The 12,533-nt window shown below is 50.9% G+C and overlaps 1 protein-coding gene across 5 annotated transcripts in view; it reads right to left on the bottom strand.

Moving 5' to 3' along the window:
- Positions 1–12,533, bottom strand: part of MICAL2 (microtubule associated monooxygenase, calponin and LIM domain containing 2) — a 226,922-nt gene that overhangs the window by 93,938 nt on the left and 120,451 nt on the right. For 4 of the 5 annotated variants that reach the window (XM_060103819.1, XM_060103818.1, XM_060103820.1 and 1 more), the window contains one exon: positions 9,563–9,706. In XM_060103819.1, the coding sequence (XP_059959802.1) occupies positions 9,563–9,706 (144 nt within the window). Of the gene's footprint in view, positions 1–211; positions 275–4,891; positions 5,018–6,237; positions 6,340–6,552; positions 6,772–8,003; positions 8,127–9,562; positions 9,707–12,533 lie in introns of all 5 variants that reach the window. The other variant, XM_060103822.1, reaches the window with a different exon arrangement.

Genomic DNA, 12,533 nt, shown 5'->3' with positions numbered 1-12,533 from the left:
GCCTTATTTGAGGGGCTCTGGAAATGATACTGTCAGGGCTGAGATGCAGGCAAGTCTTTGGGGCTATGACCTCCCAGTGGATGGCCATGTCTGCACCTACGTCCCCTGGTGCCAGGCGCTGAGCTGTGTGGAACCCTCACAGCCTTGCGAGGTGGGTCTGATAATCCCCCTTCGAGGCCGGGGCAGCTGAGGTTCAGGGAGGCTCTAACACCTGAGGCCACAGCGCTCCTAAGTGGCTGGGATGGAAACGGAAGCCTGAAGGTGACTTCTTTGCCTTTAGAAAGAGAGGAATCAACATGCCTTTTAGGTAAGTGAGCTTTCTTCTAGAATTCTCCTCCACTGGGGAGAAAGCACATTTGCTGGACGCTTGAGGCATTAGGTGTTTGCATTATCCCAGTCATCCTCAGGAGTAGCTGCTGCCACCTCCATTTTACAGGTTAGGATACTGAGGTGCTGAGAGGTCCACAAGCTCGTCCAAGGACGCACAGCGAGTAATCAAGTAATCGGTGCTCTGAACCCAAGCGTGACTCCAAGCCTATACCCTTCTCACTATCACCCCTGCTTCCCTGACACACCAGCATTCTGCCAATTAAAATCCCCCAGGCTGGGATGCACACAGGTTACCTCCAAAGTGCTGCCTAGCTCTATCCCCAGAACAGAGAGAACAGTGAGTTTGGAGCAGCCTTGAGATCTACCCTTGTATCAGATGAAACACTGGCAGATTGCCCAGCCAAGACTCACCCAGCTTCTCTCTAATATGCAAATCTCTAGAGTAAACCCTGCAAATCCAGTTTTAAAACAAACACCTCCAGGGGTAGAGAGAGCTCCTTTTGCAATGCACATTGCTCTTCTGACCCAGGAGGACTTAACCACAGCACCCAGCCCCTTGAGGCCCTCCCTCTGGTTCAGCTGTGCAAACACTCGGCTGCCATCTTGATCTTGCAAGAGCTCACCAGCCTTGGTAAATGGCTAGCAGCCATGCTAAAGGCTGAATTGGCAGTGGTCTCCTGCCTTGAAGAAAGAAGTTAGCTAAGGGTTGATGGGAGCTGATAGAGCTGGTTTGATGGGATGATCAGCCTGGGCATGATCCCATAGCCCATGGTCTTAAAAGATAAGACTCCAGTAAGAATTTGGGCCCTAAACGAGAGGGCCTCAAGATTCCCTGTGACTATTCAGGCCAAACCCCCAGCTGCATCACTCTGAAATGTAAGGTGACATGCTAATTTGAGAGGGCAGGCAAGTGTAGTCTGAATGAAGGTAGAGCCCTGGCTACATCTCCTGGAATTGGTAACCCAAGTTTGCATCCCTGTGAGTAGCACGTGATCCTCATGACAAGTTTGACTAAGTCTGTTCCTCTGAGGAGGTGATTATCCCTGGATCCTCAGAATTAAGGTGTAGGGCTCCAGCGCAGGAAGAGAAACACGCTGCCTGCCAGGGGGTTGCTAAGAAGTAAGCATCAGTTTCCAAGTGCATCCTCCTTCCTCTGGCTCCCCTGAATGAGGCAAACTTGAGTCACTGGGCAATCAGAGCAGCCCATAATCTTCTGGGAAGAAGCATTAAGGCCCCAGGCTCTCTCCAGGGGAGAGGCTCTCAGAGCTCCACCAGGACTGAATGAAATTGTTTGTGACCAGGTGGTCATCTATTTTAAGGGACAGCTAATTCTCTCCTCAGAGGAGGCCATCACTCTCTCAGATTCTGCATGTGCAAAGCCCAGTGTGGAATCAATGCTGGGGTGGGGTCCGGGAGAGGGAGAAAAGTTGCAGGTGGGGCAGGGGAGCAGTGCAGCTGGCAATATCCTTTCCAAAACTGCTTGAAGCTGGAAATTCACCACTCTGTGCTTAACTGCCTACAATGGCTTCATGGTGAGATCTGGAGGGGTCTGGGGGTGTCAGGTCCAAGCTGGGTCCTTTTTTACAAATGGAGAAACAAAGGCACAGACAGAGTAAGCATCCTCGGGCGGCCTTTTCTGAGAGCTCCCCAATCACTCCCAGTCACACAGTGAAAAGCTCATCAGCCTGTAATTAGTAAGTCAGAAGCTATTAAGATAGCCCAAGTACACCATTATCTGATGGCCAAGGCTGGCTTGGGAGATGGGATTAAAAAACAACAACAGGGAGCAACTGTTCTACCCCAACCTGGGAGAAACAAAGAACAAACCTGTAGAGGTGGGGACCAGAGGACCTGGGATTGGCCATCCCGAAGCCCACCCACCCCATTTGCAGCCCTCCTTGAGCCTGGGCTTGGGGCTCTACACACACATAACCTCTGGGCTGGTCCCTCTGACGAGGCCTCCGTTCATACTTGGCTGCTGTGGCACAGAGGAGAGAACATGGGCTGGAGTCAGGAGCCCTGGGAACTAGTCTCCTCCCTGGACCTTTGTTTTCCTCTCTGAGGCTCTGCTTCTGCTCAATTCTCTTTCCCAGGAAGAGCCCTCCTGCTACCCCATTGGAAAGTGCTACCCTTCCCCAGCATGCCAGGTCCCTGCTACCTGCCCTAATTTTTCCAGGGGAAAAATTGCCTTCTGATATGTCATGTAATTTACCTATATATTATATTATTGCTGATTATTTACCTCCCTCTATTAGAATGCAAGCCTCATCGGGGCAGGAAGGTAACTACTGATCATTGATGTGTATCCCAAGAGTGAAGTGCCTGACACCAGCTGTCATTCAATAAGTATTTGTTGGATGAATGAATGCTCACTCAGTGGCTTAATGAGTGACATTGGTTTAAAGCTGCTTGAAGAGCCCAGTGGAGAAGCAGCCAAGGGCTGCAGTGGAGTGTGATGATGATGTGACAGGATAGTCTCACGATGAGAAGTGTCTCTGCCAGGCCCCGGCAGCCCCACCTGTACCTGGGCAGGCTGTCTCTTGCCATCATCTAGAGAACTAACACCTATTGGAAACCAAGTCAGGGGACTTGGGATGTGTGGTGACTTCTCTTGTCCCACCTCTGCTCTCAACTCTAGAGGGCAGTGACCAAGTCAGGACTTCCTAAGGACAAAAGAAAAGCAGAGGCGAGAGAGGGCATGGCCGGGGCTAGGCGGAAAGGGGTTGGGCCAGAGGGAAGCAAGGTGTGGGCCCGGCTGCCCAGCCAGGAGCACCAGCCACTGCCTGCCTGTGCCCAGGTGCCCTTGCCCCTCCCATCAGCCTGTCAAGGGTGCCAGTGACCTTTCTCCACAGCAGGAAGTACCCTCCAGGGAAGGCTCTATTCCCAAGCTGGACACAAAGGCTACTCTGAAGCCTTGGTGATGGTGATGACAGATATGCTAGTCTTCACCCACAGAGCTCACTGTCATGTGAGCCAAGAATCACTCTCTTGTTGATGAGAAAATGGAGGCCCAGACAAGTCTCCTGAGGTCCATGTTTAAGGTCAAACGGCTAAGCAAAGCTGACCTGGAACAAGATGCCAAGGCATGTCAGCCACGGCTGTGCTCAGTAGAGCTGAAGACGGGAAGTGTTTGTGCTTCCCCGCATCACCTCGGGCTGCCCTTCCAGGGATGCTTCTCATCCACACTGGGGACCTCGGAGCGGGTGGGGCTCCTCATATTCCTTGCTCCTTTCTTGGAGACCCCGCCTGCACTCCTCTCCCCACAGCAGTGGAGGTCAGTGGGGGTGGCACTCCCAGGAGGCAGCACGTAACTTCTCCCTAATGCACCAGCAGGTGGCTGGTCTGTGCTTCGGTCTAACGGGGTGGAAATGAACGAGCAGTAACTCTGACAGGGGCACACTCAGCACCACACGTGGAGACGGGCCCAGGTGGGAACAGACGGAACGGAGGTGTTCAGGGGAACACAGTCTTCTAGAAAGAGGCTCCAACCTACTCCCATGAGCAACAGCTAACCAAGCGGGCTTCACGTCCATTTTTAGGCTCATCCATTCCAGGGACTAAGCTTCTCCGGACACTGCCCGCCTCCCACGCCAGCCTGGTAGTGTTCTTGGCATATTAGGTAACAGCAAGACAAGTAAAAAACATGAAAAGTGCTCCAGAACCCAAACTTAAGCATTGCTCACGGATGCATTTCATCATCTACTCAACCAACGTTAGCTCCCCGCCAACTCTCCACCCTCGACACTGCTCCCCGCGTTATCCTTCTAGAACTCAGAGCAGATCCTTCCGTGCCTCTTTACAAAGGGCAGAATGAATTCCTTTAACGCAAAAAGAGCAGGCTGACTCTCACCCTCATTCTCTGCACTCCCATAAATACCTTTATCGGAAAATCAAGTTGCACCAGAAATGTCTTTTGATTCGTGCAAGTCCTATCTGCCTACCTTACCACGTGCCAGATCCTTTCTAAAATGCCCTTCCCCTACACTTCTTTCTAGCAAAATCCTTTCATATAATCTTTAACACTTGGCTCCCATATTACCTCTGCTGTGAAGCCTTCCCAGGCTTCTCCCTGCTGGGTTCCTAGAATCCTGCCTCTTAAACCTCTCATAGAATTAATGAAGAGCCCTGTCTGAGGTTCACCACGTGAGACCGCCATTTTGTCAGGCCAAAACCAGCCAAATCTGGCAATATCACCTGGTAAAATGTGACACATTTCTATGCTGAGGTGCTGTTTGCCATCTACACCGTGTAAGAGAACTGCACCTCCCTCCTCTTTGTTTTCTCAGCATCTGGCACGGTGGTTGGCATATGGAGGGTGCCCAGCGAGGGCGTGCTGAACAAGCAAGCACCACTCGATAAGGGTTTGTGTACTGCCTCTTCTGCTTTGTTTCTTGCTCCGGCACAAAACCAAACCCAAACCCAGGACCGTTGTAAAGTATCTTATAAGTTTTCCTCCCGGCCAAGCCAAGGTTCAGATGGTTGTCTGTGCAGGTGGAGCACAGCAGGAGAGTATCTCAGAACATGCAGGGAGCGGGGGAAGCCCATCATTCAGGACAACTACCTTTCTGGCTGGAGAAACAGAGCCAACAGTCGATGGAGAGGAAGTAGCAGCTGAATCAGGAGATGGAAGGCAGGAGGGAGAAGACGGAGGATGAGTATGAGACAGGCTTTTAGAGAGTAGTTTATTCTGCACAGAACAGAAACAGAGGCAACTAGGATTATCCCCAGGGAAACGCACAGTGATGCTCGCCTCGATGATGCAGCCCCCAAGCCTACACATCCAAGGAGGGGAAAGGACATCCAGGCCCACGTCTCAGAACAAAAAGGTAGCCTGCGTCTTTGGAGCCCAGCAGGACCATCTGACTGCTGGTTACACGTCACTCTGCTACAACTTTTCTGGCTCCTTCGTCACGTCAAAATAGCTGGAGCAGAGCCGTCCTGCTCCTGCCTACGTCTGCTGCCGACACCAGCACGAACTCCTGAAGGCCTCACTCTGGAGCTTGGTATGAAGTAGCAGTTGCCAGCTTAGGAAAGGACAAGCCCAGGCTACTCTGGGGTAGATGCTCCAGCAGGGACCTCTGCAGCCACATGGAACCCTAGAAATGCACTGAAGGCAAAGTATCCTTCCCATGTCTATGACTCTGCCAAGTAGCAGAGGACACAGGTCTGGAGGAGGCCGGGTGAAAGCAGCAGAGGCGGTATGTTCTAGAGACCAGGCTTGCTGTAGGCAAGGGAGCACCTTACACGTATAAGCACCGCGGGGGCCTCATCCTCAACTCTGTCATCTCCTTGTGAGCACACCCTCTTCTTCTCAGCAAGTTTCTAAATAAGTACCTGGCCGGGGGCAGGGGCTGTGCTTTCTATCCTGAGGCAAGGCCATTCTTCTGGCTGGTGCTGCCTTTCGTAAAAGCAGGGCACAGTTTACAGCACGTGGCTGACCTCGATATTCACGGTCTCCCTGATCATGGCCATGGGGGCATCTCTCCATCCTGTCCCCAGACTTCATGAGCAACTGGTTTGCTTTCACCTTAAAGGCACCGTGATGTGATTCCTGCAGTTGACCAGCTTTCCCTCTTTGTGTTGACCCCTAGGAAGCTCAGCCTACTCAGAAGCTGTCTAAGATCTGATAGCACACATGCTTCTGTTCGGTAATGTTTTCCTATGACCTGAGCCCGCTTTTCTGCCTTGGTTTTCCCTTTGTCATGATTTGTCTAATTATTTTGAATCTTCTCATTTGGAGCTTTTTTAGACGCCAGTCCAAATCCTTTGGTGACTTAAAAAGTGAACAGCTTTTCAGGCTACAGAGGGAGGAGGAAGGAAGAAATGAATCTCCAGAGACTGATTCAAGTAACCTCCCTGGATGTCCAACACCTGGGTTCCTGGGGGCTCTGAAAGCCCCGCATTTACCTGCGGGAAGTCCCCGTGTCCAAACATAGAGGCAAGGTGAGCCGCCTTCTCCTTAATGTTCTTTTTGTGAAATTCCCTGTTGGCCAAATTCTGAGCCCTTTTCTGCAGCCAAGGTGAGAAAGGAGAAAGAAAAAAGAGATAGAGACAGACACTGTGAGGGGAGAGTCAGGGAGGCAGCCAGGTGGGCTTGCGGCCCTCAGCACACGCGGCAGGATGGGAGACGACACCCGCCCTGGGCAGGAGGAGGGAGGGGAGGAAAGGAAGGCACGCTAGACGCAGGCAGGGCAGAGACAGGGCAAAGAGCGAGGCTTTCACCTGGAGAACCTTTTCTTCCACTTGCTGCAGCCGCCGCAGCACCCCGGAGAGGGCCAGCGCTCCCTGGCAGGTGGCAGGCAGGCCGGCGGGATTTTCTGGCCCGCCCAGCTGCAGGTCAGACTTGGCTCGGGCTCTCCAGGGCCTGCTCGGGCACTCGCCGCCAGCAGACACTTGCTTTAGCTCTCGGAGCACATGCCCCGTGACAACCACCAAGGGGAACTGGGGGAGAAGGAAAATCAAGCTTCCTTCCCAACTGTGGCCCTCCCATGGATGCCCCGCCGCCGTGAGGAATGCCCGTGAGGACCAGGGACAAGGGCACGCCAGATGCCACGTTGAGTCAGATTCCAAACGAACCTTGGGTGTTGACTTTCCACACCTGCATCAGAATCACCTGACATCCTCCTTAACAATACCGTCTTATTATTAACAACACTCCAGACCCACTGAATCAGAGCCTGTACCACCCTGGTTCCTAAAGTCTGGGCCCAACCCTCAGGTTTAATTGGTCATGGGATGGGTACCAGAGATTGATTTTTTTTTTTTTTTTTTTGCGGTACGCGGGCCTCTCACTGCTGTGGCCTCTCCCGCTGTGGGGCACAAGCTCCGGACTCGCAGGCTCAGCGGCCATGGCTCACGGGCCCAGCCGCTCCGCGGCATGTGGGATCTTCCCGGACCGGGGCACGAACCCATGTCCCCTGCCTCGGCAGGCGGACTCTCAACCACTGCGCCACCAGGGAAGCCCAAGGTTGATATTTGTAATGAAGCCCTCTAGATGATTCTTACACACACAGACATCGAATCACTGTAATATATCCACACTGCCCTCCTTTGACCTCTACTCCCCGAGAAGCAACACAAAATTCCTAATGCTGACTGGGCACTTTTGAGTCCTGTGGTCAATAATAGTGATTCTGTTCATAGCAAACCCAGAGATATTAGCTGGCAAAAGCCTCAGTCCATGGCTCCTGGCTGCCTCCCTGCCCACTGGGCAGGTCCTCATCTGCTCAGACACCAGGGGGGGTCTAACCACATCCCAGTCTTACCCCTTCAGTGGCATGCGGCCAGCTGGCCACCTGAGCCCATTCCACCACCATTGTCACTTCTCCACTGATTTTAGAAATCAGCCTACTCAAGAGGTCTGCAAATAAGCTAAGTGTCCCGGGGCATCACACAAAATACCCTGTGTGGTGTGGTCTGTTTTTCCCCAAAGCAAATAAAGCACCAAGAGCCTGGTAGCTGGTCAGTCGATACCCCTGACTGGCATGTATTTTAAGATGCTGCATACTTGGTTATTCCTACCTATAAGGGTGGTAACCTCCAGTTGTGTTTGCCTTCCCAGAGAATCTACCATCAGCCCTATGTGGGGCGCAGAGACAGCCACGGACCCCACCCCTCTGGATCAAAGTTCCCTCTGTTTTCACCAAGACAGCATCCACTGGAAGGAGCCCTACCTGCCTTTTCAGAGTTGGTGACGGGCTGGGTGTGGGCTCCTCTGGCTTGGGACGGCGAGAGTTAACAGGAGGGTCAGAGGAAGAGCGCAGTATGGGCTTACCTATCCCTGAGACACGGTGCTCCTGGGAGGAGGAAGGTGAGTCCGAAAAAGCAGCCGCAGGAAATAGGAAGGAAAAGGCGAGTCAGACAGACACTTGGAGGGAGGAGAGGAGGAGAGTCAGGGAGAGAGAGTTTGCAGATGCTGAGTGAGCCCTGGGCTGAGCTCTGACAAGCTGGGCCCAGCTGGGAAACTTGAAGCCCGGCCCTCTGTCCGTGTGAACAGCAAGTCCCATGGTCCCCTTCTCTTGGACAATGTGTGAATCCCCAGGAGGCTGTCCTTTTGGCTCAGACCCGGGGCACTGGGCAGGCACATACCAGGCCAGGGTGGCGAGTCCCAAAGTCCTTCCTGCCCACTAGATGAAAGGGATGCTACAGTCCTTCCGAAGGAAGAGAGCCCTCATCAATACGTGGGGGCTGCAAGGGGCCAAGCCTCCAGGAGCGACAGTTGAGAAAACAATTCAGACAGTTGCAAGTCTTAGGAACATGGCCCCCTTATAATAAAACCTGGCTTCCTGGGAAAGGTCGGTTTGTCCAGGAGGGGCATGGTCTACCTCAAGACTAGGAAGATGTCTATAACTGCCTCTAAACAGAATTAACCAATTGTTTGTCTTTCTCCTGAGAGGAGCCTAATTCTGTCATGTGACAGATGTTCTCCAAAGAAAAACTGAACCCCTTGTCCCAAGCTTTTGTAATGTGACAGTGGTACCCCAAAGGAATTTGGGGGAGCAAATGGAACCATCCAAGTGCAGACTCCAAGTCAGAGTCCAAGAGAAGTCAGCCGGGCCTGCAGCCTGACCCACAGCATCCCACCTCCTTCAGCCTCACGTGGACCCTGGTCAGACACAACAGCTCTGCCAGCCTGACCCAAGGGAACAAGGAGAGGGGGGCACCAGGGGACACTCTCGAGGTTGGTCCCCATTCCTGTGGGCCCACATGGAGCTAAGACCCTGGTTCGGACGGGTGTTCTCACCATGGACTGGGCAATCAGCATCTCTAAAGCTCCTTCCAGCTGCACCATCTCAAAGATGGCTGCAAAACAAGTCATGGTTGCAAAGCAAAACAAAATCAGGGAAAGGATTTCTTCCCCAGTGCAAAATAGGCATCAGCAAACTACGGTCCTCGGGCCAAATCCTGCCTGCTGCCTGTCTTTGTAAATAAGGTTTTACTGGCACACAGCCACGTGCATTTGTTTACAGATTGTCCATGGCTGCTTTCATGCTACAATGGCAGAATTGAGTCACTGCAAGAGAGACTGGATGGTCCCCAAAGTTTAAAATATTTGCTATCCAGCCCCTTTTAGAAAAGTCTGACTCCAGATCTAGAAGAAGCTTGAGACTCCTTCTGAGCCAGGTCTGGCTGGCACACCTGAAATCCAGTGCTAGCCTGACATTTCTGCTGGCTTCTCAGAGGGTTCTGTTCACCAGGAAGGCAGGGTCAGTGAACATCTGACAGGACTCACCTGCCTCAGGAGTGAGGGGTTCCGAGAGTTCTCCTCGAACTTGGCCAGCAGCTGACTTGCCATGGACTTGACTTTGTTCTGATTTCCACCTTCTTTACAGCCCTCTTGATTGGAGCCCAAGCTCTGGCTAGGAAAGGCTGAAGGCTGCAAAAGCCAAATCAATGCATTGGTTGTTGGTTCTGGAACCCAGATATCAAGGAGGGGGCCTGGGGGCTCACGACAAGGACAGTTTCCTGAAGAAGGACACCCTCTGTAGTCTGAGGAAGTGAGGCAAAAGCAGGAGGCAATGCCCACTCTGGAGACAACGCTCACAGGTGGGACGAGTCTTCTCAAAGACGGGCACAGCTAGGCTTGGGAGCCAGACACTTAGTGTTTGACTTCTGACTCTTTCACCTCCCAGCCCAGTGACCTTGGCAATTTAATTCTCTGAAGTTTCCTAATCTGTAAAATGCGAGCAGTAACCCACCTTCATGTGACTGCTGAAAAAGTCAAATATAATAATGAAACGATAAGCAGAATAGTTTTCAAAATATATCATGTGGCTGACAAAGGGTGAAGAATTGGGGGGTGAAGGAAGCAAGAGGGGATGTCAGTGAGGCAAGGCACAGGCTCTGGGCTTCCCTTCTCTCCTCTGTGCCCCACTCACAATGGCAACGAGTCCTGCTCTGTTGTTGCTATCTTAAAAAAAAAAAAAACATTTAATTTTGAGATAATTTTAGATTGACAGAAAACTTACAAAGACAGCACAGATAGTTCCTGCGTACCTAGACCCAGCTGCACCTAACGTTAACATCTGGAATAATTACGGCACTGTTATCAAAACTAAGAAATTAACACCGGCACAATACCATTAACAGAACTATAGACTTGATTCAGATCGGGCCAGTTTCCCACTAATGTCCTTTTAGGTTCCAGGACATAATCCAGGATCCCACATTGCATTTAGTCATCATGCCTCCTCAGCCTCCTCCCATCTGTAATGGTTTCTCCACCTTTCTCTGTCTTTCATGACCTTGACAGCTCTGAAGGGGACTGATCAGCTATTTTGTGCAAAGTCCCTCCATCTGGGTCGGGCTGATGTTTGCTCAAGATTAGCCCAGAGTTAGGGATTTTGGAGAAGGATGTAATGGAGGTGAAGGGCCCTTCTCATTGCTTTGTTTCGGGACACGTGATATCAACACGACTTGTGACTGTTTAGATGCTGACCGTGACCAGTTGGTTATGCTGTTTTATGAAATGGAATTCTATGTAAGATTTTCTTAGCTCATCTGCTAAAATAAAACTTTAAAAATGATGGATGTCCAGTGAATGTCTGTTCCCCGGTACCATAGATCTGCTCCCATCAGCCTCAGAAATACAAATGGCATTGTCACTTCAAGAGGGTAGTCAGTTTTCCTGAGGAGACAATGAATTTCCCTCCCAGGAACAGATGTTCTCAAAACAAAGATATGTTCACTTAGAAGAAATTCATGGGAAGAGGCAAGCTGTAGTCAATTGTTTTTTTGGTTTTTTTTTTAAGATTCCCTAAGAGTAGCAGCCCCATGGGAAACCTTGTATGCACAGCCACTCTGAAGAGTTGGACAAACACAAGCCGAAGAGTCAATCCCTACTTCAAAGTGGGAATTGTAACTCTGCATAGCAATCCAGGCTTGAGTGTGAATAGGGCAAGTTTACTAGGCTGGTCACTGTTTGTACAGGCCAAAGTAGGCCAGGACAGTGGGTCGTGCAGAGCGGCCCTTTGCAGACATTCATGTGCACGTGAATCACTGGAGGGTCTCCTTCAAAACCAGATTTGGATTCAAGAGGTCTGGGGTGGGCCCTGAGAGTCTGCATTTCTAACCAGCTGCCAGGTGATACTGGTGCCCTTGTTCTTGGCCCACACTTTATGAGTAGCAAGAATTTAGAGAGAATCATTGCTTGGTTAAATCTGACTTAAGTAAAACAGCTGACCCAGAAAACAGAGCCATTTTAGAGGGGGCAGGTGCAACCAGATTTCTTCCCACACTCTAAACCTTGTGCTGCCAACAACAGAAACGCACAAACACCCCCTCAAATAAGCCACAGATGAAAGGCAGGAGAAGACTTCCCCCTGGGGATAAAATATATCCAAGGGAAGCTTCTTGGGAGGAGGCAGGAGTAAAATCACAGGCACTTAAGGCAGAGCCAATACCCGTAACTGGGGAATGGGATGCTTCTCCAGCCCAGTTCATCAGCAACAGCTTCTTCCTCTCAACTGTCTCCCTGTTCACTGGCTTCTTGCTCATGCCAGAGCCAAGAGCAGCAGTTCTTCAACCATATAAGATAAAAGAAGTTTTTTTTCCAAGTCCTATACATGAAGTATGAATGTATCCTACAAATTATCCCCCTTGCTTCTATGTCATCATTTTGGTATCAGCCAGTAGGCTAGCTAAAGCTGATATCCTACAGTTCACAGACAGTATCTAAGCTTGCTTCTGTGGAATTAGAATGGCTTTTTGGAATGAGCTATATATCTCAGGTCTCTTTACAGAGCTGCCTGGGAAGCAAGAACTGATACTCTTTTTCTGATCAATTTTTTAGTAGCAGGAGAGAGACTCATGCTTCGCTTTGACAAAGTAGCCTGAACCTTTCTTCTCTCACCAGAAGGTGGCATTTGTGGGTGCTGAGACACCTGCTTTACAGAAAACACAAAAGGTAGCAACTAGGACTGGGAGACAAGTGGGACTGCTGGTGCCTCTTTACTACTTACCATCCACAGTGATTGTATCCTGATTACCCTGGGTGCCAAAGACCACGAGTGGCATGTTATACACGTCCTCCTACTTAATCTTTAAAAATTCTGCAAAATGTCATCCACTTCAAATGCATCATCTGTGTTTTACAGATATGAGCCACACCCTGGGAGGGTGACACAGCTAGTGACCAGACCCAACTTCTTCCCATCAAGCCAAGCTTGGAACCCAGTGGTTCAAGAGAGAGGAAGGAAAGAAGG

This window comes from Mesoplodon densirostris, chromosome 7, assembly GCF_025265405.1.
Source record: "Mesoplodon densirostris isolate mMesDen1 chromosome 7, mMesDen1 primary haplotype, whole genome shotgun sequence".
Classification (NCBI taxonomy): Eukaryota; Metazoa; Chordata; class Mammalia; order Artiodactyla; family Ziphiidae; genus Mesoplodon; species Mesoplodon densirostris.
This window is presented reverse-complemented; position numbering and strand designations above follow the sequence as displayed.